A 27,722-nucleotide genomic window follows, 5' to 3' on the forward strand; every position below is an offset into this window, starting at 1 on the left:
AATCTAGTTAGGGGGTGCCCATGTACCCCTGGTAGAGGCCCTGATATTTGGCCCACGCACAGACGCCGACGCTGCAAAGCCCTCCGCGCTCCTGCTCGCCTGTTCCACTCGAGTTCTGGCTCCCGGTCACAGGGACCGCCCACATCTAAGGTGGCACAGCTTGGATCCAGGTCTCCGTCCCCTTCTTCCGCTTCCGGCCTCGGCTCCGCCCTCGCCGGAAGCGCATCTACAGCGGACTGGGCCTGCACTCGAGACGTGGTGGCTGGCGCGTCGGCCGGCGCGGGGGGATGACGCGCAGAGGCAGCGACCAATGGGAAACGGCTTAGGCCGGAGCGCCCGCCCCCGCCCAGCCCCGCCCCCGCCCGGCGTCGGGCAGTCGGACGGGCGGGAAGGGGCGGCCGCTGGGGCAGGATGGCGGCGGCTGCGGTGGGCGCGGGCCCTGGCGCGGGGGGCCCGGGCGCAGCAAGCAGCAGTAGCGGGGCGCGCGAGGGCGCGCGGGTGGCGGCGCTGTGCCTGCTGTGGTACGCGCTGAGCGCGGGCGGCAACGTGGTCAACAAGGTGATCCTGAGCGCCTTCCCGTTCCCGGTGACCGTGTCGCTGTGCCACATCCTAGCTCTGTGCGCTGGGCTCCCGCCGCTGCTGCGCGCCTGGCGCGTGCCCCCCGCGCCGCCCGTCTCGGGCCCCGGACCCAGTCCGCATCCGTCGTCCGGCCCGCTGCTGCCGCCGCGCTTCTACCCGCGCTACGTGCTGCCGCTCGCCTTCGGCAAGTACTTCGCGTCCGTGTCAGCGCACGTCAGCATCTGGAAGGTGCCCGTGTCTTATGCACACACCGGTAGGTTCCGCGCCCGGCCTAGGGGGCGGCGGCCGGGGCGCGCAGCTTGGGTCTTGCAGCAGAGGGGCTACCAAGGGTTTTGGTAGGGGAGGGACACGCACAGGGTTCTTAGGGAGAAAAGGGGCTGAGAAGAGAACTGGGAGATAAGCAAGACAGACCACAACTGCCATGGTGGGAGGAAGCCCTACCGACAGAGAAGGGGTGAAGAGATCTGAGGGGCTGCCAAGCCCTCCCATCCAGCCGTGGAGGTGGAACAGGTTGGGCCCTGGAACTCAGGCAGCCCCTGAGTGCCCTTCCCTCTCTTTGCAGTCAAGGCCACCATGCCCATCTGGGTGGTCCTCCTGTCCCGGATCATTATGAAGGAGAAGCAGAGCACCAAGGTAACCCCGGGCAGGGACTCTGGGCAGGTGGGAGCTCCAGGGGGGTTTCCTCCCTGTTGCCAACTGGTGACGTGGTCAGGATCCTGGTCTGCAGGCTGCCTGGCTTCCTGTCGAATAGGGAAGTCAGTGTAGAGGCCTCCAGTGGCCTTTTACTACTCAAGTTCTAGAATCACGCTGTGAGCAATGGTGTGTGGAGTATGTGTCCCTCTGTGATCTCTGCTGTGTGGTCTTAGGAACACTGTTGTCCCTTTCAGATACAGTTTTCCTCCCATACCCTACCTGGGTTTGCTGGTAGGTAATGGGTTGGTCACATCTTGGCTGTACACCCCATGTGTGGCCTTTCCAGTGGGACTAGGGACGGATCAGAACGCTGTCGGATATGTTTACACTTTTTTTTTTCTTTTTTTTGAGACGGAGTTTTACTCTATTGCCCATCCTGGAGTGTAGTGACACAATCTCAGTTCACTGCAACCTCCGCTTCCCAGGTTCAAGCAGTTATCCTGCCTCAGCCACCCGAGTAGCTGGGACTACAGACATGCACCACCACACCTGGCTAATTTTTTTTTTTTTTTTTTTTTTTTGTATTTTTAATAGAGACAGGGTTTCACCATGTTGCCAGGCTGGTCTCAAACTCCTGACCTCAAGTGATCAGTCTGCCTCAGGTGTGAGCCACTGCACTTGGCTAGGTTTTCACTTCTTTACAAGAGAGAGCTGTCAGGGGACCTCTGGGATCCGAAGCCAGACACGATCAAAGGATTTTGATCTTGGCAAAATCCAGCAAAGTCTTAGAAATTAAAACGGCCAGAAGTTGTGATGGTCTGGGAACGGAAGCGAAAGCAGCACACAGGACTCAGGGCTGCATAAGGAGGATGCTTTGGGCACAGTCCAAATTCTGTTCAAGATGCCAAACCAGGGTATTTCCTGGCTTGGGGCAAGAATAGCCATGGCTTTGGCCAGAGACAGCTTTGTCCGGTATCCCTAAGTGGAAGTTGGGTGCCTGTCGTCCCAGCTGGAATCCATTTCATGCTGGACACCGTGCCTCTTTTCCAAGTGGTTGGTTTCTGGCATCTTGTGTTTTATGTAACTCAGAGAGGCAGTGCCCTGGATCGGCTTATAGAAATTGGGCCACCTATGGCTGATTTTTTTTTTTTTTTATTCCTGCCTGTCTTTGTCCCAGCAAGACCTGTGTGTGCTCTGCAGCCCCGCTCCCCCAGGGTGATGTCAGACTGTGACTTGGCTCCTGGGAAGTCAAAGTTTTCCCAGAGGTGTGTAGCTGCATCACTGGATATCATCGTGTTTATCAGGTTTCCCCGTTGTACGGGACATTGTACCCAGCTTGGGCAAGGAGCCGGAAACTTCACACAGTAAGGAAAGACTGGGAATTGGCCCGGTTAGACAGCCAGACTAATTATAATGACATCATAACTTCTAGGAACCTGCCCTGCAAGGCAGATAAGGCTGGTAGTCATCATTCCTGATCTCAGGTTTTCCTGAGATGGACTGAGAGGGGAGAATCACGTGCCTGAGGGCCACAGCCCGGTATTGGGGAAGCTAGAATTCAGGTCCACAACCCTCACTCTGCCCTCCCTGTGGCATGACCACTCCCTCCTAAAATCTCCACCTCTCCTACCTCTCCTTAAGAGTGTTTGTTTGTTTGTTTGTTTTTCTGAGACAGAGTCTCGCTCTGTTGCTCAGGTTGGAGGGCAGTGGTGGGATCTCAGCTCACTGCAAACTCCGCCTCCTGGGTTCAAGCGACTCTTGCCTCAGCCTCCTGAGTAGCCAGGATTGCAGGTGCTTACCATTACTCCTGGCTAATTTTTGTATTTTCAACAGAGACAGGGTTTCACTATGTTGGCCAGGCTGGTCTCAAACTCCTGACTTCAAGTGATCTGCCCTCCTCGGCCTCCCAAAGCGAAGAGTGTTCTTGGTAGGACAGGGTTGAGCCAAGAGTCAGAAGAGCTGGACATGCGGGAATGGATCCCAGTGGATCCTGGAAGTTGGGAGTCGTTTAGCCCCGCATGCCAGACCTTGTTGAAGACTTTCTGTCACTCTGTTTGCTACTCATTCATTCAGCTAGCGGCTATTGAGTGCCTACTGTGTGCTAGGTACCAGGATAAAGCAGCGAACAAGGACCTGCCCTAAGGTTGTACACTAATGGGACTGGATGATGTAACAGACCGAGTGGGTGGAGAGGCCGGGCGCGGTGGCCCACGCCTGTAATCCCAGCACTTTTGGAGGCCGAAGTGGGCAGATCACAAGGTCAAGAGATCAAGACCATCCTGGCCAACATGGTAAAACCCATCTCTACTAAAAATACAAAAATTAGCCGGGCATGGTGGTAGGCACCTGTAGTCCCAGCTACTCGGAAAACTGACGCAGGAGAATCACTTGAACCTAGGAGGCAGAGGTTACAGTGAGCCAGAGATCGTACCACTGCACTCCAGCCTGACGACAGAGCGAGACTCCGTCTCAAAAAAAAAGAAAAAGAGTGGGTGGAGAGCTTTCTGCTGGGGAAGCCCAGGCAGTGGCCCTGGGAACACAGCACAGAAGCCTCCCAAGGTGGAGGTGGGTTGGAGAAAGCTCTCCTTGTAAAGGCAGGAGGTCACCGGGAGGAGAAGGCATCGGTGGAGTGTCCCAGCCAGGAGTAACCATACTGGAAGAGCCTGAAGTAAGAGGGAATGGGGGCTGGGCGCGGTGGCTCACACCTGTAATCCCAGTACTTTGGGAGGCCGAGGTGGATGGATCATGTGGGTCAGGACTTCAAGACTAGCCTGGCCAACATGGCGAAATCCTTCCTCTACTAAAAGTACAAAAAAAATTGGCTGGGCATGGTGGCACATGCCTGTAATCCCAGCTACTGGGGAGTCTGAGGCAGGAGAATTGCTTGAATCCAGGAAGCGGAGGTTGCAGTGAGCCAAGATCGCACCACTGCACTCCAGCCTGGGTGACAGAGTGAGAGTCGGTCTCAAAAAAACTATTTTTTAAAAAGAGGGAACAGGGGAGCCTTACAGAGGATCAGGGCTTCAAACCCTGGTGTGTCAGTGGCAGCTGAATAGATCTGTGGAGTTAGGACCAGCCCTGGGCTGTGGCCCTAAGCAGAGGCTGTTAATGGGGGTGACAGTATGGGGATGGGGCTACCCACAAATAAGCCCTCCCTCTGGCGCTCTGATAACCACCTCCCCCGAGCCACCCGCCGGAGCATCACTGGCACAGCAAACACCATTTTCTAAGTGTTAGGTAGTATCCCTTTGCTGAGGCAGGAGAGAGGCCTTTCTCTGGGCCTCTGGTGGGCGGCCCAGCTCTAGTCTGGCCTGTGGGCCCTTCTTGATGACCTCTTCCTGCAGGTGTACCTGTCACTTATCCCCATAATCAGCGGCGTCCTGCTGGCCACCGTCACCGAGTTGTCTTTCGACATGTGGGGGCTCGTCAGCGCCCTCGCCGCCACGCTGTGCTTCTCGCTTCAGAACATTTTCTCCAAAAAGGTATTTGGGTACCATCAGCGGACGTGCATGGGGTTTCGGGGGTGTGCAGGCGGCAGGCTGGTGGCATTGGAAAAACAGGCTGAGTTGAAATTTCTTTGCTATTGGAGCAGAAAAATCTTGATTGCCATTCTGCTGATTTTCCGTTTGTCATTTTGCTTTTTAAATAGTTTTGTTTTTTTGGCCGGGCGCAGTGGCTCACACCTATAATCCCAGCAGTTTGGGAGGCCAAGGCGGGCGGTTCACTTGAGGCCAGGAGTTCAACACCAGCCTGACCAACATGGCAAAACCCCATCTCTACTAAAAACACAAAAAGTAGCCAGGCATTGTGGCACGCACCTGTAATCCCAGCTACTCCAGACACTGAGGCACAAGAATTGCTTGAACCCAGGAAGCGGGGGTTGCAGTGAGCTGAGATTGCACCACTGCACTCCAACCTGGGCAAAAGTGAGTCTCCGTCTCAAAAAAAAAAAATTCTATTATAAAGTTAATGTGCTCAATAAGAAAAAAATAGAGAAAAGCTCTTTTACTGAGACCAGGGCTTACTGTTGCCCAGTCTGGAGTGCAGTGGCACGATCATAGCATACTGCAGCCTCAGTCTTCGAGGCTCAAGTGATCCTCACACCTCAGCCTCGCAAAGCACTGGGATTACAGGCATTAGCCACCAGGCCTAGCTAAAAAGTTCAATTTAAAACAAAATTTTAAAACTTGTTGAAGCCTGGTGCAGTGGCTCACATCTATAATCCCAGCACTTTGGGAGGCCAAGGCGGGAGGATCACTTGAGACCAGGAGTTTGAGACCAGCCAGGGCAATAGAAATAGAGTGAGACCCTGTCTCAAAAAAAAAAAAAAAAAAAACATTATTGCTCTTAACTACTGTGATAATCACACACTTTTCAGGTACCATGGTTAATGCAGTTTCCCTATTGGAAATAACGGTTATTTCCAACTTTTCATTGTAATGTAGATACAATCATGTGTGTGATGTTTTCCTGTCTCAGTTATTTCATTATGATAGGCTTACAGTTCTCAGGTTAGAGGGTATGAAACGTTTATCACTCTTAATATAGTTTGTCTGGTCGTCTTCTAGAAAGGTTATACCAATTTTGCCTCAAACCAGTGGAATTTCAGAGTGCCTACTTCACTTCGTCCTCACCAGCACTGACTGTTACTGTTTTATTTTTGTTTTCTTTTCTCAGTCGTTTATGCATGGAACATGGTGCTTGTTTCAGGCCTGTGCTATGTATGTCCTCACAAATACACTTGCAGGTTTGGTGTTCAAGCTCAGATGTCGGGGTTAATATCCAGCCACTGTGTTTGGGGCCTGAGTCACTGGAGCCCTTTTTGCCACTTACAGTTTTTTTTTTTTTTTTTTTTTCTTTACTGCCACTTACAGTTTTAATCACCCTTTAAAGAGGCTTTTCCTTTCCAGGTCTTGCGAGATTCACGGATCCACCATCTCCGGCTGCTCAACATCCTGGGCTGCCACGCCGTCTTCTTTATGATCCCCACCTGGGTTCTGGTGGACCTCTCGGCTTTCCTGGTCAGCAGCGACTTGGTGAGTTGGACAGCACCAAGAACACGCCGTTTTCTTGGCTAGTTCCAAAATAGGTGCTTTGCTGAGGAGCTGTAGCTGCATGTTAACATTGGGGTGTTTTTCGGGCACCTGACAGCCAGCCTTTCAGCAGTCAGCCCTCTGTAATGACTCACAGTGGCGGTGCACACCGTCGAGGAAGTGGGTTTCCGTGCGCTTCCTTCTCTGGTGTGCTTGATCCCAGGTGCTGATAGCTGCTGTGTGGGCGCCAGTAGCATCAAGGAAGAGAAGGTGACTCTTTCATGTCCTGACAGTATGGTCCAGAGAGCACTTTAACTTTTTATTTTTCCTCATTTTTTAATTTAAATGTTTATTTTTTAGAGACAGAACCTTGCTCTGTTGCCAGGACTGGAGTGCAGTGGTATAATCATGACTCACTGCAGCCTTGACCTCAACCCGGGGCTCAAGCGATCCTCCCACCTCAGCCTCCCGAGTACCTAGGACTACAGGCGAGTACCACCATGCCTGGCTCATTTTTCTACTGTTTTTGGAGAGACAGGGTCTCACTGTGTTGCCCAGTTTGGTCTTGAACTCCTGGCGTTAAGAGATCTGCCTTGGCCTCCCAAAGTGCTGGGAGTACAGGTGAGCCACTGTGCCTTGCCAGCCCTGGAACTTTGAAAACTGTGCGGTGACCAAAAAAAAAAAAAAAAAAAAAAGTCGAGCACGGTGGCTCACACCTGTAATCCCAGCACTTTGGGAGGCCGAGGCGGGCGGATCATGAGGTCAGGAGTTTGAGACCAACCTGGCCAATATGGTGACACCACATCTGTACCAAAAATACAAAAATTAGCCAGGCATGGTGGCTCTCGCCTGTAGTCCCAGCTACTCGGGAGGCTGAGGCAGAAGAATCGCTTGAACCCAGGATGTGGCAGTTACAGTGAACTGAGATGGTGCCACTGCACTCCAGCCTGGGTGACAGAGCGAGACTCCATCTCAAAAAATTAATAAATAAGAAAGAGAAAAGAAAATTATGTGCTGCCTGCGTGTGGTGGCTCACGCCTATAATCCCAGCACTTTGGGAGGCCAAGGTGTGTGAATCACTTGAGGTCAGGAGTTCGAGACCAGCCTGACCAATATGGTGAAAACCCGTCTCTACTAAAAATACAACATTAGCCAGGCATGGTGGTGCACACCTGTAATCCCAGCCACTTGGGAGGCTGAGGTGGGAGAATTGCTTGAACCCGGGAGGCAGAGGTTGCAACTGCAATTGCACCATTGCAATCCAGCCTGGGCAACAAGAGTGAAACTCCATCTCAAAAAAAAAATAAAAGAAAGAAAGAATAGAAAAGAAAAGAAAAAAGGGAAAGGAAAAAGAAAAGAAGACAAGACAGGACAGGACAGGACAACTGTGTGCAGCTCAGTTCCTCCCTGGTCTCTATTTCCATTTACTCCACGTCGAATCTTTCTGCCACCTGCAGGGTCTGCCTGCAGAGCGTGTGTTATAAATGAATGTAGGTGCCTGAGGTAAGGAGGAAGCCAGTGTGATTCTTCCAGACTCGAGTTAGAAAGAAAAAGCAAATATTTATTGAGGTCTTAATGTGGTCTAGCTGGATTTGTGACATTTCTTATCTTTAATCCTTGGCTCCACCTGCTGAAGTAGTGGATATTACCTCTATTTTCCCAGTCAGTAAACCATGGCTCACTTTTCTCACTTTCCTTTCACATTGATGAGTTGTAATTCCTCTATGAAGAGCTTTCCATCTGCCAGGACTTGTTTGTTACCTTGAAGTATGGTACGAGAAAGGCAGTTTAACGCTTAACTGTTCCTTTTGATGACTGATTTTCAGGATAGAGAGTTGGAGCTTACTCCAAATGTTGACCAGAGTTGAGGGTTTGTTTGCAGATAGGGAAGGGGTTCTCTTTTTTCCTCCAGCATCATTGTGAACTTTATGTGTTTGTCAGTTGCATGAATTACTTGTTTTCCTAGTCAAATTGTCCTGTCTTGGCCAGGCGCAGTGGCTGAAGCCTGTAATCCCAGCACTTTGGGAGGCCGAGGTGGGCAGATCACTTGAGGTCAGGAGTTCAAGACCAGCCTGGCCAACCAACCTGGTGAAACCCCATCTCTACAGAAAATACAAAAATTAGCCAGGCATGGTGGCGCCTGCCTGTAATCCCAGCTACTCAGGAAGCTGAGGCAGGAGAATCGCTTGAACCTGGGAGGCGGAGGTTGCGGTGAGCCGAGATTGCATTACCATACTCCAGCCTGGGCGACAGACCAAGGCTCCATCTTAAAAAAAAAAAAAAAAAAAAAAAAGAAGAAGAAAATGAAAAAAAATTGTCCTGTCTTAGCCATTGGAGCCCTTCTGATTGGTTCCCTGCCCTTATAGCCCTGTGGGTGAGCGTTCCGCCCAGCGGGATGCCCGCCTTCACCTTGTGTACTTCCCGTCCCAGAGCTGCAGTCAGCCCCTCCTTCAGGACTCCAGGTGCCGTTAGTGGGGAGCGGTGTTTAAAGACACAATCCAGGCGCCATGGGTGCTTTTTGCTGCTGGGTCGTCATTGTTGTTAAGCCTTTGCTCTGAAAAATTAGGAAGTACATACCTAGGGCAGCAGCAAAGAGTTCCTAGCAGTTAGTTTCACTTTCACTTGAATAGTCCAGATCTTTGCCGTTTTGAATTTCGTATTTAGTTCTTGTTGCTGGTATGCTTGGTTCCTCTCCTCGTTTTCTTAGTTGCTTATTCTACCCCAGTTATTCACTGATGTTATTCTACTGTACACTCACTCATATAATCGCTTCAGAGTGAACATTCCCATGGCACAATTGGAACTAGAGTGCTGAGAGAAGGTTAGTATTTCTTTGCAGGCCGGGTGCAGTGGCTCACACCTGGAATCCCAGCAGTGTCGGACACCAAGGTGGGTGGATCCCTTGAGGCCAGGAGTTCAAAACCAGCCTGGCCAACATGGGGAAACCCCATCTCTAGAAAAAATATAAAAATTAGCCGGCGTGGTGGCGTACACCTATAATCCTAGCTACTAGATAGGCGGAGGTTGCAGTGAGCCGAGATCATGCCACTGCGCTCCAGCCTGGGTGACACAGCGAGACTGTGTCTCATAAAAATGAAAAACATGAAGAAGTCTGGCCATGATTCCTGTCCCCTCTACCTTGTCCCCTCCCTGACCATGGATAACATTTCTTAGGCTCCTGGTTCACCTGTTCCATATTTTTGCAAATACAAGCAAATTTGCATGTATAATCACCCTCTGTCCTTCTTACACACAGAGTAGCTTTATTTTATTTTATTTTATTTTATTTATTTATTTTATTTATTTATTTATTTTTATTTTTATTTTTTATTTTTTGAGCCAGAGTTTCGCTTGCAATGGTGTGATCTTGGCTCGCTGCAGCCTCCGCCTCCCGGATTCAAACAATTCTCCTGCCTCAGCCTCCCGAGTAGCTGGGACTACAGACACCCACCACCGCGCCCAGCTAATTTTTTTTTTATTTTTAATAGAAACGGGGTTTCACCATTTTGGCCAGGCTGGTCTCGAACTCCTGACGTTAGGTGATCCACCCGCTTCAGCCTCCCAAAGTACTGGAATTACAGGCGTGAGCGACCATGCCCAGCCCAAAAAGTAGCTTTTTAAATATACAAGGCAGGCACAGTGCCTCACACCTGTAATCCCAGTATTTTGGAAGGCAGAGGCAGGCAGATTGCTTTAGCCTCAGGAGTTTGAGACCAGCCTGGGCAACATGGCAAAACCCCATCTCTGTAAAACAAAACTAAAAATTAACCCAGCATGGTGGCACATGCCTGTAGTCCCAGCTACTTGGGAGCCTGAGATGGGAAGATCACTTGAGCCCAGGAAGGTCAAAGCTGCAGTGAGCCATGATTGAGCCACTACACCCCAGCCAGCATGACAGAGCCAGGCCCTGTCTCAAAAATAAATATTAATAGACAGTCATCTGTCCATATCTCTGGGTTCTACACTAGTGGATTCAACCAACTGCGAATTGAGAATATATGGTAGAAAAACAATTAAAATACTATAATAAAAAATAATACGTATTTTTAAATAATACAGTATAACAATTATTTGTATAGCATTTGCATTAGGTATTATAAATAATCTAGCGATGATTTCAAGTAAATGGGAGGATGTGCATGGATTACATGCAAATACTAAACTATTCATAAAAGGGACTTGAACATCTATAGATGTTGGGATCCACAGGGGTACCTAGAACCAGTCCTCCATGGATACTGAAGGGGAGCTGAACTCTTCTGCACCTTGTTCCCTTCATTTCATCATCCTGGAGAGCTCTTCATAACGACACAGAAGGCCTTTCTCATTTCTTGTAGGGCTGTGTAATATTGTCAGTGGGTTTCCCGCCGGTTCCTCTGCTGTTCTGTGTTACAGCTCATTAGGGTATGTATGTGTCCACACATGGACAGGAACATACAGGCTTTTGCTGTGGTCTTTTGTCTTTGCTTTTCTTGCACTTAGGACATTTTGTGTTGTTATTGTCGTTCTAGTGATTATCTTTTTCTGTTGTTGTAATACGTTAAGTAACCTCCTTTTTTTTAGTTGAGGCTATGTATGTTATGTTTGGTGGTGTTCTGTTCTGTTTTGTTTTGTTTTGTTTTTGTAGAGACAGGATCTCCCACTGTTGCCCAGGTTGGTCTTGAACTCCTGGCCTCAAGCCTTCCTCCCGCCTTGGCCTCTCAAAGTGCTGGGATTACAGCTATGAGCCACCACACCTGGCCCATATGTTTTGTAACATGAGCATGACTTTGTGTATTTTAATAGCAGCCCTAGGCACACACCATATTCACTAATGTTGCAGTCTGAAGATGGGGTTCCCACATGTCTGGGTTCCCTCTTTGTCTTGCATGTTCCACGTAGACTACACAGACGGCAAGTTAGTTAGCGTCATCGCAGTCCCGTGCTCCAGAACAGGTGGGAGGAGGATGAGATGGGAGAATGTCAGCCGGTATCTGCTGCTCTCCAGTCTACCAAGAATCAAAGGCTGGAGTGGGCAGTTCCCAGAGATGCCTGGCCCAGTTGCCAAACGGCTTGGCAAAAGACAGGCGGGGATTCCTAGACTCTGGAGCGGGCGGCCTGGTTTCAAAACTTGGACAGAATGCACGAAACAGCTACTTGAGAACCAAGAAGTAAATGGTAGCCTGCAGATGGCCGCGGGGAAGGACCAGAATTCAAAGTGCTTTGGAGCCAGCGGTGAGTTCGTCATTCTTGTTCCTCCTGCGTCTTCAGCCTGGACATGAGGCAGCTCAGAAGGTAGATGCAGGCCCTGAATGAGAACAGAGATGTTCTCTGCTTGGAGTTTGGAGAGTGGGAAAGGAGACTCCTAACCCTCCTAACCCTCAGAGAGAATGGAGGAAATCGCCTATTAGGCTTTTTCCTTTTTTTTTTTTTTTTTTTTGAGATGGAGTTACCCAGGCTGGAGTGCAGTGGTGCGATCTCAGCTCACTGCAGCCTCTGCCTCCAGGGTTCAAGAGCTTGTCCTGCTCCAGCCTCCCATATAGCTGGGATTACAGGCACGTGCCATCACGCCCAGCTAATTTTTATGTATTTTTTCTTTTCTTTTTTTTTTTTTTTTTTTTTTGTAGTAGAGATGGGTTTCACCATGTTGGCCAGGCTGGTCTTGAACTCCCGACCTCAGGTGATCTGCCCGCCTCAACTCCCAAAGAGATAGGATTACAGACGTGAGCCACTACACCTGGATGCCTGTTAGACTTTTTCTCATTTTTGTTGTTTTTTTCAGTTTTGTTTTGTTTTGTTCTGAGATGGAGTCTCACTCTGTCACCCAGACTGGAGTGCAGTGGTGCAATCTTAGCTTACTGTAACCTCTACCTCCCAGGTTCAAGCGATTCTCCCACCTCAGCTTCCTGAGTAGCTGGAATTGTAGGCACGCACCACCACTCCCAGCTAATTTTTGTATTTTTAGTAGAGACGAGGTTTCACCATGTTGGCCAGCCTGGTCTCGAACTCCTGACCTCAGATCATCTCCCCACCTCAGCCTCCCAAAGTGCTGGGATTACAGGCGCCAGCTGGCACGTCCAGCTGTCTGTTAGGTTTTTTTCTATTTTCTTTTTTGCCTTCATCTCTTGCGTCCCAGGCCCTCAACAATCCTATGTCAGCAGCAGCAGGTTCCACAGCCACCTAAAACCCTGAGAGAGAGGACCCTTCCTCTGCAGTTTTAGGAAACATGGTCCTCGGAGGATGGGAAGAGCCTTTCTGCAGCTTGTTCTCGCTCCGTACTGTCACTGCTTGACCCTCAAATGGTGCTGTAATCACAGGAAGTAAACAGCCGAGTGCGGTGATTAAACCCCAGCTTTCTGACTGGAGGGCCATGAAAGGGAGGGACTAGGAAACTGGAAAGTACTCAGGAGATCGTGTGGAGGGAGGAGCTGAGGACAGCGACCTCATAAAGTCGCTGACAGAATCCCAGGCTCGCCCCTGAGCGTCACACGTTGTGAGGATCAGATCCTAAACTGCATACCAAAGACTGAGAACAGAACTGTGGGAGAGACCACCTCTCAGCTTTCAGACTGACCACAGGCAGCACAGACTCAGGACAGAGCCAAATACCACTGGAAAGGCTTTGAAAACATAACTGACATTGGAACCATGACCCCACAGAAGGCTGGTCAAGCCTGCAGTCTGAACCCAGCATCATCAATTGCCTGCTAAAAAAAAATCAACATTCTTCATACAATGTAAATAAGATCCAGACTTTTTTTTTTTTTTTTTTTTTTTGAGACGGAGTCTCGCTCTGTCGCCCAGGCTGGAGTGCAGTGGCCGGATCTCAGCTCACTGCAAGCTCCGCCTCCTGGGTTTACGCCATTCTCCTGCCTCAGCCTCCCGAGTAGCTGGGACTACAGGTGCTCGCCACCTTGCCTGGCTAGTTTTTTTTTGTATTTTTTAGTAGAGACGGGTTTTACCAGGTTAGCCAGGATGGTCTTGATCTCCTGACCTCGTGATCCGCCCGTCTCGGCCTCCCAAAGTGCTGGGATTACAGGCTTGAGCCACCGCGCCCGGCTGACCCAGACTTTTATAATATGCTAAATGCCTGGGATTCCAGCCAAAATTACATACTTTATGAAGAACCAGGAAATTCCAGGTGGTTGGGAAAAGACAACACGGGCCAACAGTGCAATGACACAGATGTTGGGATTATCAGACAAAGACTTTAAAGCAGTGATTATCCCAGCTGCTCAGGAGGCGGAGACAGGAGAATCACTTGAACCCGGGAGGCAGAGGTTGCAGTGAGCTGAGATTGCACCATTGCACTCCAGCCAGGGTGACAAGAGCAAATCTCCATCTCAAAAACAAAAGAGAGAAGAAACTTTAGTACATGGAATGTTACATACAGTGGAACATTACTCAGCACTGAAAAGGTGCCAACTCTTGTCCCTCACAACCTGGATGAATGGCAGATACGCTACACTGAGTGAAAGCAGCCTGTCTCCGAAGGTTCCGAGCCATGTGATTCTAGTTCTGTGACAATGTCCCAAGGACACACGGATCATGACAGAAAACATGGATGGTTGCCAGGTTTAGGAGGAGGGGGTTAGGACAAAAGAGAAACGCCCCAGGAGTGTCCTAATCCCCGATGGTCATGGTGGTTCCATGAATTGATGCATTTGTTAAAATGCCTGGAATTGTGCACTGTGTGGACAAATCAGTCCATTTTATTATGCATCTTTTTTTGTTTTAAGCCAGATTGGTTGGGTTCCTTTCCCGGAAGATAGATACCTATGCAAGCAGGAAGAAAATAGCTTGGAAGTCCTAACCCAATCACCTTAGGGAGCGACCCTGGGAGAACAGGCTGGCCCAACATGGAGGCATCCTGGTGGGCTCGTATATATTACAGGGGCTGTTCCTCCAGTGAGGTTGCCTGCAGAAGCTGCAGGGTGTATGGCACAGGTAAATGGACTTGCATTTGGGAGTTCCAGTCTTGACTTGGTTGACATGGAGCTGGTCGCCTAAACGTGTCTTCCTTGCGTTTGAGAGGACCGTGTGATCCTTCTCTCTTGGAGTGCAGTGGAGATGGAGTCAGGCAGACATCCTGCAGCTCCAGCAGGGCCGCCAGTCAGTCGCCCTGGGCTGAGCCAGCTCTGTCCTACTGTGGCCACGGTCAGCGTGGCCTGGAAATTGGCCTACAGGGTGGTGCCTACCTGATTCTCACCTGTCTGCCTGTCCTGGGACCAGCCTAGATTCTCTGGGGGGGTTCCATGACCCTGATGTCTGCTAGTTGTGACTTCTTGATTTCTGGATGCCTTATTCAGAATGGCCTCATTTTGTTCAGGGTCAGATGGTAAAGTTTGTGGGATTTTTGAGACGGCGTCTTACACTGTTGCCTAGGCTGGAGTGCTGTGGCACCACCGTATTTCACTGCAATCTCGTCTTACACTGTTGCCTAGGCTGGAGTGCTGTGGCACCACCGTATTTCACTGCAATCTCGTCTTACACTGTTGCCTAGGCTGGAGTGCTGTGGCACCACCGTATTTCACTGCAATCTCGTCTTACACTGTTGCCTAGGCTGGAGTGCTGTGGCACCACCGTATTTCACTGCAATCTTGAACTCCTGGGCTCAAACGACCCTCCCACCTCAGCGTCCCAAGTAGCTGGGACTACAGGTGTGCACCACCATGCCTGGCTAACTTTTTATTTTTTTGTAGAGACAGCGTCTCACTATGTTGCCCAGGCTGCCCTCAAATGATTTTTCTTCCTTAGCCTCCCAGAGTGCTAGGATTACAGGCATGAGCCATCACGCCCAACCTAAACTGTTTTTTGTTTGTTTGTTTTTTGAGACGGAGTTTCACTCATGTTGTCCAAGCTGGAGTGCAATGGTGCAATCTCAGCTCACTGGACCTTCTGCTTCCCAGGTTTAAGGGATTCTCCTGCCGCAGCCTCCCGAGTAGCTGGGATTAACAGGCATGCACCACCACACCCGACTAATTTTGTGTTTTTAATAGAGACACGATTTTACCATGTTGGTCAGGCTGGTCTCGAACTTCTAACCTCAGGTGATCCACTCACCTCAGCCTCCCAAAGTGCTGGGATTACAGACGTGAGCCACTGCACCTGGCCTCAAGTGTTGATGATAACATCACCTCTTGTGTTTGTTTAGCTTGAGATTCTTGTAAAGCACCTCCAAAGCTATGATTCTGTTTCATCCTCACAGCAATGGGTGCAGACCCGTGGCTTTCATATTACCGGGTACTTTGCAGGCTCAGGGCCACCTTCCCAGGACCTCCTACCCTGTAGAATGCATTGTGGCCAACAAGCAGACCCCTGCTTTGCTAAACCCAGAGTTCCTGGCTGTTCACTGCCAGGGAAGGCTTTGGCTTACGTCTTGCTTGGTACCCTTTGGGGACCTGGCTTCACCTGTTTCCTTGGCAGGAGATGGCGGGTGATTTCCCGTGCTGTGTGGTGTCATGAGGTGCTGAGGTCATGGACCTAAAGCACCTAGTGTCTCTTGGTGACATGCCTGGGCCGGCTGCCTGTGGACCATGAGGCTCCAGACGAGCCCCTCCGCATCCCTTCCCCTAACCCTGCCAGGTAGATACAGGGAGGCAGGGTCACCGCTGCCCACTGAAGTGCTGTCTTTGCCTTGCGGTCTCTACAGACCTACCTCTACCAGTGGCCCTGGACACTCCTGCTCCTGGCTGTCAGCGGCTTCTGTAACTTTGCCCAGAATGTCATCGCCTTCAGCATCCTCAACCTCGTCAGCCCCCTGAGCTACTCGGTAGCCAATGCCACCAAGAGGATCATGGTCATCACGGTGTCCCTGATCATGCTTCGCAACCCAGTCACCAGCACCAACGTCCTGGGCATGATGACTGCCATCCTGGGGGTCTTCCTGTATAACAAGGTGAGAGTTGGGGAAGGCTGGGCAGGGAAGGAAGCCGGCCCCTCAGCACCCAGGAAGTCAGAAAAGGAAGGGCCTCCCGGGCACTGGAGGCTGGGGCTGTAGGTCGAAGCTTTGCCACTGACTGGTTTATGATCTTGGTGTAGCCCCGTCCCACCCTGGCTTCCTTTTTCCTGCATAGGCAACCTCAGGTCCTTAAATCACTCTGGCTGTGTCTCAGCTGGGGATTTCCCTCCCTCCTCTCAAAGGCTCTGTTTAGTGCAGTGTTAAGTACATGGGATGGCAAACAGACAACAGAGAGGGCTTGCCTTCCTGTTTTTTTTTTTTTTTTGAGACAGAGTCTCGCTCTGTTACCCAGACTGGATTGCAGTGGCACTCCATCCCAGCTTACTGCAACCTCCACCTCCCGGGTTCAAGCAATTCTCCTGCCTCAGCCTCCTGAGTAGGTGGGACTACAGGCACCTGCCACCACACCCGGCTAATTTCTGTGTTTTCAGTAGAGATGGGGTTTCGCCATATTGGCCAGGCCAGTCTCCAACTCCTGACCTCAAGTGATCCACCTGCCTTGGCCTCCCAAAGTGTTGGGATTACAGGCGTGAGCCACCACGCCTGGCCTCTTCATTTGTTTCTTAACACATGTAGATATGGGGTCTCTCTATTTTGCCCAGTCTGGTCTCCAACTCCTGGTCTCAAGTGATCCTCCCGCCTGGGCCTCCCAAAGCACTGGGATTACAGGCATGAGCCACCACGCCTGGCCAAGGACTTACCTCCTGAGTCTGTCCACGCATTGTGGTCTGGTCCATTCATGTCTGCTTTCCTTGCTCAAGCCCTGTGACTTATGCTGGCCCCAGAGGTTAACTGACTTTTTTTTTTTTTTTTAAGACGGCGTCGTTCTGTCTCCCAGGCTGGAGTGCAGTGGTATGATCCCAGCTCACTGCAACCTCCTCCACCTGGGTTCAAGCAATTCTCATGCCTCAGAACTCCTGAATAGCTGGGACTACAGCATGCGCCACTACACCTGGTTAATTTTTTGTGTTTTTAGTAGAGACGGGGTTTTGCCATGTTGCTCAGGCTGGTCTCAAACTCCTGAGCTCAGGTGATCTTCCTGCCTCGGCCTCCCAAAGTGCTGAGATTACAGGTGTGAGCCACCACGGCCAGTTATTTGATTGACTGTGAATTATGAGCTCTTCCTTATGTCCTGTTTCATTGCTCTCTTTCTGGCACAGACCAAGTACGATGCAAACCAGCAAGCCAGGAAGCACCTCCTCCCCGTCACCACAGCAGACCTGAGCAGCAAGGAGCGTCACCGGAGCCCACTGGAGAAGCCCCACAACGGCCTCCTCTTCCCCCAGCACGGGGACTATCAGTATGGCCGCAACAACATCTTAACAGACCACTTCCAGTACAGCCGGCAGAGCTACCCAAACTCATACAGTTTGAACCGCTATGATGTGTAGAGTCCAGAGGACAGGATCAGACTGTTCTGTGACTCCTTCCCTGGCTCCCACAGCAGTATCAGAAACTTCTGACAATCAGTGAATGTACAACCCAGCCGAGGGGACAGTGCATAAGTCTCCATCAGAAGACCTGGGGTTCCTGGCCCCCCATGAGCCGCAGGAGGATCCGTTGCCTGCAGTGCAGACGGCCGTGAGCTCTGGGCAAACCTAAACAGAGACTGGTGTCTCATACTCTTTCTTTCTGGAGTCTGTCATCTGAGGGCCGTGTCCTTTTGGAGATCTTGGCCACGTTGGACCTTTCCATGTGGAATTACGCCCCAAGCAGTGTAGTTCAGAGCACTTGTGTCTGCACTCCAGATTAACATTCAGGACCCTGTGTGAAAAGCTGGGGTCACTGTGGCTGTAGACCATGAGCTGGCAGTGGGGGTGTCCAGGGCGGTGCTTGAGAACGTCAGACTGGCTACTTTAATTCCCTGGCGCAGATACGCATAGGACCAACAGGGTCACCAAGCAGACGGGGAGCCTGCGAGAATCATTCAGAACATCCCCAGCCACAGAGATGGATCCAGTTTCCTGGTCATCCCTTTAGCAGTTTGCAAGTTCCTGGCAAATGTTCCAAAGCAAAAAGCAATTGCAGTTAGCATCTAGTTCCTGCAGCCTGGTGCTCTGCCCTGCACGTCAGGGTTGGCATCCACCCAGATCCAGATGGAAGGGAAACTGCTCTCTCTCCTCTGCCTCTTCTTCCCTCGACAGAGCAGGGTGCTTCTCTTGGGGTGGTGAGAAGGATCTTCGAGAAATCATGTTTAGTATTTCAAGCTCTGTTTCTGTGGCACTTGTCTTTTGAGAGAGTCTTCACCTCTTCTGTGATGACTTGGTAGGTTGTTTGGTAGAGAGATCTTGATTTTCTGAGGCTCTTGCATTTTTCTAGGGAATATTTTGTAGTTGTGTGTGTGTGTTTTTGCCTTGCTCCCCATTATGGGATGCATTAGGACTGGCTTATGGATCGAAAACCGTTTTGTTTCTAAAAGTTTAAAAACAAAGTTCCCTGGCCGGGCGCGGTGGCTCACATCTATAATCCCAGCACTTTGGGAGGCCAAGATGGGCAGATCACGAGGTCAGGAGTTCGAGACCAGCCTGGCCAACATAGTGAAACCCCCGTCTCTACTAAAAATACAAAAATTAGCCGGGCGTGGTGTTGTGTGCCTGTAGTCCCAGCTACTCAGGCTGCTGAGGCAGGCGAATCGCTTGAACCCGGAAGGCGGAGGTTGTGGTGAGCTGAGACCGCACTCCAGCCTGGGTAACAGCGAGACTCCGTCTCAAAAAAAAAAAAAAAAAGTTCCCACTGGCGATGCCTACGTGACACACTTTGGTATTTAGTAGGAAATAATGTGTTTCAAAGCTTCAGGAGAAGCTTCAAAATTGCTGAAAACAGAATGAATCATGAACATTATCTCACTATTAATAGACAAGACCACAGTGTTTTGGTTCCCTGACCTGTTTTTGTGTTTATATTAGGATCTGAATCGTGTTCTGGGTAAGGGGACGAGGAGCTAACACTGCGCTAAGATTTGGTTTGCCAAATCAGATTCTTTGGTCAAGAGTCAGTTTGGGGCCAGACGCGGTGGCTCCCGCCTGTAATCTCAGCACTTTGGGAGGCTGAGGTCGGCGGAGTTTGAGACCACTCCGCCGACCTCAGGTCACTAGAGTCTGAGGTCACTAGAGTTTGAGACCAGCCTGGCCAACGTGGTGAAACCCCGTCTCTACTAAAAATACAAAAATTAGCCAGGCATTATGGCACCCACCTGTAATGCCAGCTACTTGGGAGGCTGAGGCAGGAGAATCACTTGAGCCCAGGAGGTGGAGGTTTCAGTGAGCTGAGATCACACCACAGCACTCCAGCCTTGGTGACAGAGTGAGACTCTGTCTCAAAAAAAAAAAAAAAAAATCAGTTTGGGTCTTGGCAGAAATCAACATAAGGAAGATGACAAGACCCCAGTAGGTAACTCTGAGTGCTCAGGTCCGGGCTGTGGTCTGTCTTTTACGGCTTCATGCAAGGACCGTGCCCTCAATGGAGGGGACCACGGCTTGGCCTGTGTGGGGTCTTAGGTGATGGCTGCCTTCTTTCTTCTTCACACCCAGCTTCTTGCTGGCACTTGAGGGGAGAGAGCAGCAAATGAGAGGTTCACCTTTTATCTCCCAGCGAGTGAAATGTTTCCCCGTTCAGAGAGGAAGTGGCATCGCTTACGCCTGACTCCTGTTCTTTTTGTTGTTTTTCTTTCATTTGGAATTCTGTATTTAAGACGTTGTGTCAGCTGACACATGAGACACTCCTGGACCACCCTGCTTGGTGGTGAGTGGCCTCAGAAGTGTCCCTCTTCCTTCGTCTCTTGTTCGCTTGCTTTGTAAATACTTTGATCCCAAAGCTGAGACAATTGCCGTGTAAGACGTGAAGGCTGTTATTTGTCAGAAGAACTTGCCGCGTGCCTTCACCGAAGGCAGTCAAGTCTGCAGTTGGATTTTTCTCACTGGCGAATGACAAGAAACAGGGATCATTTTGCACTGCAGAGAGATATTACGGGAGTTGTCTACGTGATTATAGTACCTGAATCTTTGAACATGTCATTGAACTCCAAAATTAATTCGACCTCCATTCAGGCTTCATGAAATCTCTGATGTTGCTAAAATTTGTATATTATTTTCCTTTTCCAATGCAAGATCTGCTGGTGAGGGGAAATGACTGTTTGGTTTTATTATGGTTTATAAATTAATAAATGGGCTATTTAATTCTGTATATAAATTTACAGCAAGTATGTACACTGGAATGAATGAGGCAATCACATTACACCAAATCAGCAGATCAAAAGACAAATATTTCTGAGACTTGGAGGTCCACTTTCCCTGCCGCACCCCCCACCTCCCCGCCGAGATGGATTCTTGCTCTGTGGCCCAGGCTGGAGTGCAGTGGCGCAATCTCAACTCACTACAACCTCCATCCCCCGGGTTGAAGTGATTCCTGTGCTTCAGCCTCCCGTGTAGCTGGGATTACAGGCATGCACCACCACACCTGGCTAATTTTTTGCATTTTTAGGAGAGACAGCGTTTCACTGTGTTGGAAACAGGCTGGTCTCAAACTCCTGGCCTCAAATGATCTGCCCGCCTTGGCCTCCCAAAGTGCTAGGATGACAGGCATGAGCCACCGTGCCCAGCCAGACTGACATTGACCTCTGGAAGGCTGGTTTCCCAGCCAGTGCCAGCACCACATGCCCCACTCCCATGCTTTCATCTGCAGGCCTGCCTTCCTGTCAGCCTCCTCGCTGCTGGGCTCTGCGGTAGGGAATTTCCTTTACCCATCCAAGGCATGGTCTGGCTGGTAACACTGACTCCAACCCAGCTCCTTCATTTTATAGAAGGAAGCATTTCTGAATCATGTTTGTTCACTATGGCGAGACTCACAGGAGAATTTTTAACCACCTTATTTTAAGTCATTCATTCTAGGAACAGTCAAGCCCCAATCACAAAGGGGTCAAGCCAGATCCGTTCAAGTGAGGAAGCACTTGCAGTTTCTGAATTTGGCTGTGTATTTGTCCTACGTTACCCAACAGACCCTTTGCTATAGGTGGGACGTTACCAGACCCCAATACCTTAAGGTCTCACAGCCTAAGGACACAGAACATTAAGTTATTAAAAGACCTGAAAATATTATAATTTTTTTTTCAATTGTCACCTGTTTTCAAGACTTAAATGCTATAGACTTTTCTTCGGGAATGACGTGTATATTCATCACTGGCATTTACCAAAAATAAATGGTTTCCAGGGAATCAAAATTGGTCCCGATTTGTCAGCAAGGGTCTCTTTTTGAGTGACCCTGTCTTCAGTGTGCCCAGCAACAAAATGGAGGAGGAGGAGGAGGAGCAAGCCAACTTGGCTGTCACGTCTAGACTTACTGCAACCTTTGTTGTTTCTTCTGAACCAAAAATAAGGACATGCGGTTTGTGAATCGATTAGATGATACAATGAAAATAGGAGCACAGCTAAATTAATGACGTGACTTTATTGAACAGAATAACATGGGAAGTCCAGGAGCGTTGTGGCAGCTGTGCTTACGAAACTTTTTTTTTTTTTGGTATGTTTGTTTCATGTTTTTTGAGACAGGATCTCATTCTGTCGCCCAGGCTGGAGTGCAGTGGCACAATCCCGGCTGTCAGCAGCCGCAACCTCCCAGACTCAACGGTTCTTTCCACCTCAGCCTCCCAAGTAGCTGCAATACAGGCACGCGCCACCAAACCAGGCTGATTTTTGTATCTTTTGTAAAGATGGAGTTTCACCTTGTTGCCCAGGCTAGTCTCAAACGTTTGGGCTCAAGCGATCTGGCCTGTTGTTTTTGGTTTAAGAGACAGGGTCTCACTTTATGGCCCAAGCTGGACTGCAGTGGCACAGCCATAGCTTACTGCAGCATCAAACCCCTAAACTCAAGTCACTCCCCTGCCTCAGCCTCCCAAGTAGCTGAGACAGGTGCACACTACCACAGCCAGCTAATTTTTAAAATATTTTCAGAGATGGGGCTCTATGGTGCCCAGGCTGGTCTGGAACTCCTGGGCTGAAGTGATCCACCTGCCTTGGCCTCCCAAAGTACTGGGATTACAGGTGTGAGCCACCGCGCCCGGCCTGAAGCCATTTTTGTGTATGGACAGCCAAGACTGTACCTGTGACACGCCCAGCTCAGTGGTGAGCTTTTCACACCACGATACCTTTGTGAGCTTTATTAACCTTGTTTTTCAGGTGAAAATGAGGCCCAACGGGGTCAAGTCACTCATCTGGGAATACACAGCTGCTTAAATCTGGCTCCAGGACCCATTTTTCCCCATTACTCAAACCATCCCCAGCAAAGGATTTCTTTCAAACAGAAAGGGTTTGAGTTTCTGCTGAAACTATTGCCCTTGTCCTTTTCATTCATCTTTTTGTTTAGTGATTTACTAAGCACCTACTGTGTCAAGCTGCAGGAAACAGATATGTAAGCCTCCTACCCTCAAAGCACTCAGCCTACATGACAGGTATGTAACTAAGGAGCACATGGGAGCTACTTAGAAATGCTAAGACAGGGGGATGGAGGACTGGGGAGGTGGCAGGGCTCACACCTGTAATCCCAGCATTTTGGGAGGCCAAGGTGGCCGGGTCACCTGAGGTCAGGAGTGTGAAACCAGCCTGGCCAACATAGTGAAAGCCTGTCTCGACTAAAAATACAAAAACTAGCCAGGCGTAGTGGCATGCTCCTATAATACTAGCTACTTTGGAGGCTGAGGCAGGAGAATCGCTTGAACCTGGGAGGCAGAGGTTGCAGTGAGCCGAGATCACACCTACTACACTCCAGCCTGAGCGACAGAGCGAGACCCTGTCTCAATAAAACCCCACAAAACTTTAGTTACCATCTGACCCTGACCACAGTGAGACCATTCCGATGAAGGGGTCCAGAGTCAAGAAATCACAACCAGCAGACATCTGGGCCACAGAACCCCCTCAGTGCACCTGGCCCTCCACCTTGCTGCTTAGGTGAGTCTGTTCACAAGGCTCATCTCACTCAGGGTGTCCCCTTTACTTGCTGGAGAGTATCTGCAGTAGCTGGTCTACCAGCTCTTTCTACTGCTTTCTTTTGACCAGTGGGTTCTGGTTTCACCCTTTGAAATGAGCTTGGTAGGCCAGGCGCCTGTGATGCTTACATTTTCAGTCTCAGATATATAGCTTTTTTGTTTTTGTTTTTTTGACACACAGTCTCGCTCTGCCGCCCAGGCTAGAGGGCAGTGACGCGATCTCGGTTTGCTGCAACCTCCCCCTCCCAGGTTCAAGTGATTATCCTGCCTCAGCCTCTGATTAGCTGGAATTAAAGGCACCTTCCACCACGCCCAGCTAATTTTTGTATTTTTAGTAGAGACGGGGTTTCACCATGTTGGCCAGGCTGGTCTTGAAATCCTGACTTAAGTGATCCACCTGCCTCAGCCTCCCAAAGTGCTGGGATTACAGGCATGAGCCACCACGCCCAGCAGCATTGTAAACAATCTGAAACAGATGTCTGAAAGTAGTGACCATGGGTGTACTATCTTTCTAGAAGGTAGCTGAGCAATATCAGTATTGAATTTGCACACCCTTTGACTCAATGCAAGATTCATATCTACTAAGACACTTTTTTTTTGAGACAGAGTCACACTGTCGCCCAGGCTAGAGTGCAGTGGTGCAGTCTCATCTCACTACAGCCTCCACCTCCAGACTCAAGCGATTCTCCTGCCTCAGCCTCCCGAGTAGCTGGGATTACAGGTACACACCACCATGCCCAGCTATTTATTTTTTAGTAGAGACGGGGTTTCTCCATGTTAGCCAGGCTGTCTCGAACTCCTGGCCTCAAGTGATCTGCCTGCCTTGGCCTCCAAAAATGCTGGGATTACAGGCATGAACCTCCGTGCCCAACCCTATATACACTAAGATATACACTAAGATACAGTGGCCTAAAAATGGAACCAAGCCAGCAGACAACAGAGTCTCACTTCAATAAGCTGTGGTGAGTCCACACCATGGCAACTTATGCAGCCTCAAAAATCACACTACCGCCCAGGCGCAGCAGTGGCTCACACCTGTAATCCCAGCACTTTAAGAGGCCGAGGCAGGTGGATCACCCGAGGTCAGGAGTCTGAGACCAGCCTGGCCAACATGGTGAAACCCTAGCTGGGTGTGGTGTGCACCTGTAGTCCCAGCTACTCGGGAGGCTGAGGTAGAAGAATTGCTTGAACCAGGGAAGCAGAGGTTTCAGTGAGCAGAGGACACACCACTGCACTCCAGCCTGAGTGACAGCAAGACTCTGTCTCAAAAAAAAAAAAAGCAAAAACAACTTCTTAATGTAGATCTTACTTGGCATCAAAGTGTCCACACTGTGGATTACTGACTTCTATGAACAGTATGGGCCGGGCACAGTGGCTCACGCCTGTAATCCCAGCACTTTAGGAATCCAGGGCAGGCAAATCAGTTGAGGTCAGGAGTTCGAGACCAGCCTGGCCAACATGGTGAAAGCCCGTTTTTATTAAAATACAAAGATTAGCCGGGTGTGATGGCTGGCGCCTGTAATCCCATCTACTCAGGAGGCTGAGGTGGAAGAATCACTTGAACCTGGAGGCGGAGGGTGCAGTGAGCCGAGATCGCACCACTGCGCTCTAGGCTGGGCAACAGACAAGACTCCGTCTCAAAAAAAATAAAAAAATTTAGGGCCGGATGCAGTGGCTCACGCCTGTAATCCCAGCATTTTGGGAGGCTGAGGCGGGCAGATCACCTGAGGTTGGGAGTTTGAGGCCAGCCTGACCAACAGGGAGAAACCCCGTCTCTACTGAAAATAAAAAATTAGCTGGGTGTGGTGGTGCATGCCTGTAATCCCAGCTACTCGAGAGGCTGAGGCAGGAGAATCGCTTGGGAGGCGGAGGTTGCGGTGAGCCAAGACCGTGCTGTTGCACTCCAGCCTGGACAACGAGCAAAACTCCATCTCAAAAAAGTAAAAATAAAAAACTTAAAAAAATAGTATGATCCCACACTGTTCTGTGTATTTAGGGTATTCAGAGCTGACCCCTTGTTCAGATCTTAGTGCAGACCTCACCTCGAGAGCCTTTCCTGACAACCCTATCAGCCTGGGCCCCACCCTCCCTTGTATCATAGTCTCAGCATCCTCTTCTCCTTAATAACACCTTAATAACACCTTTGAGATGATATATTTGTTTACTGACTTTGGGATTCTTCCCCGCCATAGACTGAGTTCCCTGAGAGCAGAGCTGAGATCCGAGTTGTGCATGACTCCATCTATAAGCCACATCCAGCGCTGGCCGCCTGTTTTTGTGAGCCAGGAAGGGTTTTCAAAGGTGAACATGTGCAATCAATTGACGACAGGAACTACAACCTGGGAGCCCCAATTAAGTGAAATGTTATATCCCAAAAGAATTCCACTCTTACGAATAGACTTGGGTCTTAGTCCATTTTGCACTGCTATAAAAGAATACCTGAGACTGGGCAATTTTTAAAGAACAGAAATTTATTTCTTACAGTTCTGGAGGCTGAGATATCCAAAGTTGAGGGCCTTCTTGCTGGCGGGGACTCTGCAGAGTCTTGAGGTAGCACAGGGTATCACATGGCAAGCAGGCTGTGTGTGCAAGCTCAGGTCTCTCTTCCTTTTTTTTTTTTTTTTTTTTTTTTTTAAACGGAATCCTGCTGTTGCCCAGGCTGGAGTGCAGTGCCACGATTTCGGCTCACTGCAACCTCCACCTCAACCGTTGCCTCCCAGGTCCAAGTGATTCTCGTGCCTCAGCCTCCCAAGTAGCTGGGATTACAGGCACCCACCACCACGCCCGGCTAATTTTTGTATCTTTAGTAGAGACGGGATTTCCCCAGTTTGGCCAGGCTGGTCTCGAACTCCTGATACTCAGGTGATCTGCACGCCTTGGCCTCCCAAAGTGCTGGAACTACAGGCATAAGCCACTGAGCCTGGCCTTTCTTCCTCTTTTTATAAAGCAGCCAGTCCCACTCCCATAAGCTATTAGCCATTAACACATGAATGGCAGGACCTCATAACCCAATCACCTCTTAAAGGCCCCACCTCTTAACACTGTTTCACTGGGGATTAGGAACAAACATTCCAACTGTAGCAACTTGTGTTTAAGAAACTACTCAGTTATCATATTTTGATTTTCACCAACAAAAATTTTACGAACTTTTCTTTCTGATTATAGAAATACCTAAGTAAGGCTGGGTAGGGTGGCTCACACCTGTAATCCCAGCACTTTGGGAGGCCAAGGCAGGAAGATCATTTGAGGTCAGGAGTTAAAGACCAGTATGGCCAACCTGGTGAAACCCCGACTCTATTAAAAATGCAAAAATTAGCCCGGCGTGGTGGTGCGCACCTGTAGTCCCAGCTCCCCTGGAGGCTGAGGCAGGAGAATTGCTTGAGCACAGGAGGCAGAGATTGCAGTGAGCCGAGATCACACCACTGCACTCCAGCTTGGGCAAGAGAGCAAGATTGTGTCTCAAAACAAACAAACAAACAAACAAACACTTAAATAAGATCCTCAATCTTCATGAGAAAATATGAACCAGAGGACATTTAGAAAAAAAGGAAAAAAAAATCCTTGATCTTGCCTCCTGACCTGCAGAGTCTAAAATATTTGCTTTCTGTCCTTTTTATACAAAATGTTGATTCCTGGTCTACAGCAACACTTGATGTAGTTGTCGATCCATAAGCGTCTGGTGGAAAAATGCTGTAGCAATAAAAATGAAAGGAATCTAAAATACATGTGCATTTATTTGCACAGAAAAAAACAGGCTGGGTAAAGTAGCTCATGCCCATAATCCTAGCACTTTGGGAGGCCAAGGCGGGAGAATTACTTGAGCACAGGAGTTCAGGGCTAGTGAGCTATGATCATGACACTGCATTCCCGCGTGGGCCACAGAGCGAGACCTTGTCTCAAGAAAAAAGAAAAGAAAAAAAAAAAGGAAAAAGGAAGAAAAAAAGGGGGGGGGGCGGGAGGTATAGCCAACTAAGCATTATCCAGCTCAAGAGGATCAGTTTATATCGGACGTCCACAGCAGAAGTTTGCTGCTTCTGGCTATCTTTTCCCCACAATTAGCGAGGTTTGGCTTCATTATTTTAGAAGCAGCCCAACTGCATCTTTTAGAAAGGCGCTGTGGGCCAGGCGCGGTGGCTCATGCCTGTAATCCCAGCACTTTGGGAGGCCGAGGCGGGCGGATCACGAGGTCAGAAGATCGAGACCATCCTGGCTAACACGGTGAAACCTTGTCTCTACTAAAACTTCAAAAAATTAGGCGGGCGCAGTGGTGGGCGCCTGTAGTCCCAGCTACTTGGGAGGCTGAGGCAGGAGAATGGCGTAAACCCGGGAGGCGGAGCTTGCAGTGAGCCGAGATCGCGCTACTGCACTCTAGCCTGGGCGACAGAGCGAGCCTCCGTCTCAAAAAAAAAAAAAAGGCGCTGTGCCCTCTAGGCCAGCAATTTGAGGGTGTGGGTTGGGGGGTACCCCGCCCCAAAGTCTTCCTGACCAAAGAGTGGAGAGGAAGAAAGCGAGCAGGAGAATGTTTTGAACCTAAATACGTCCAGCTCCAATCCCTGTCAAG

The 27,722-nt window shown here is 49.8% G+C and overlaps 1 protein-coding gene across 2 annotated transcripts; it reads left to right on the forward strand.

Moving 5' to 3' along the window:
- Positions 1-382: 382 nt before the first annotated feature.
- SLC35E1 (solute carrier family 35 member E1) lies at positions 383-21,394 on the forward strand. 2 transcript variants are annotated; one of them, XR_004058658.1, is made up of 7 exons: positions 412-832; positions 1,142-1,212; positions 4,557-4,694; positions 6,123-6,248; positions 15,877-16,122; positions 17,346-19,237; positions 19,273-21,394. XR_004058658.1 is itself a non-coding variant. In XM_010361698.2 (6 exons), exons 1-6 carry the CDS (start codon positions 412-414, stop codon positions 17,574-17,576), a joined length of 1,233 nt encoding a protein of 410 aa, XP_010360000.2. In that variant the 5' UTR covers positions 383-411; the 3' UTR covers positions 17,577-21,394. The 2 variants fall into 2 exon arrangements, 1 of the variants encoding a protein (XP_010360000.2); XM_010361698.2 differs by having other exon boundaries at positions 383-832; positions 17,346-21,394.
- The last annotated feature ends 6,328 nt before the right edge of the window (positions 21,395-27,722 follow it).

This window comes from Rhinopithecus roxellana, chromosome 8, assembly GCF_007565055.1.
Source record: "Rhinopithecus roxellana isolate Shanxi Qingling chromosome 8, ASM756505v1, whole genome shotgun sequence".
NCBI lineage: Eukaryota > Metazoa > Chordata > Mammalia > Primates > Cercopithecidae > Rhinopithecus > Rhinopithecus roxellana.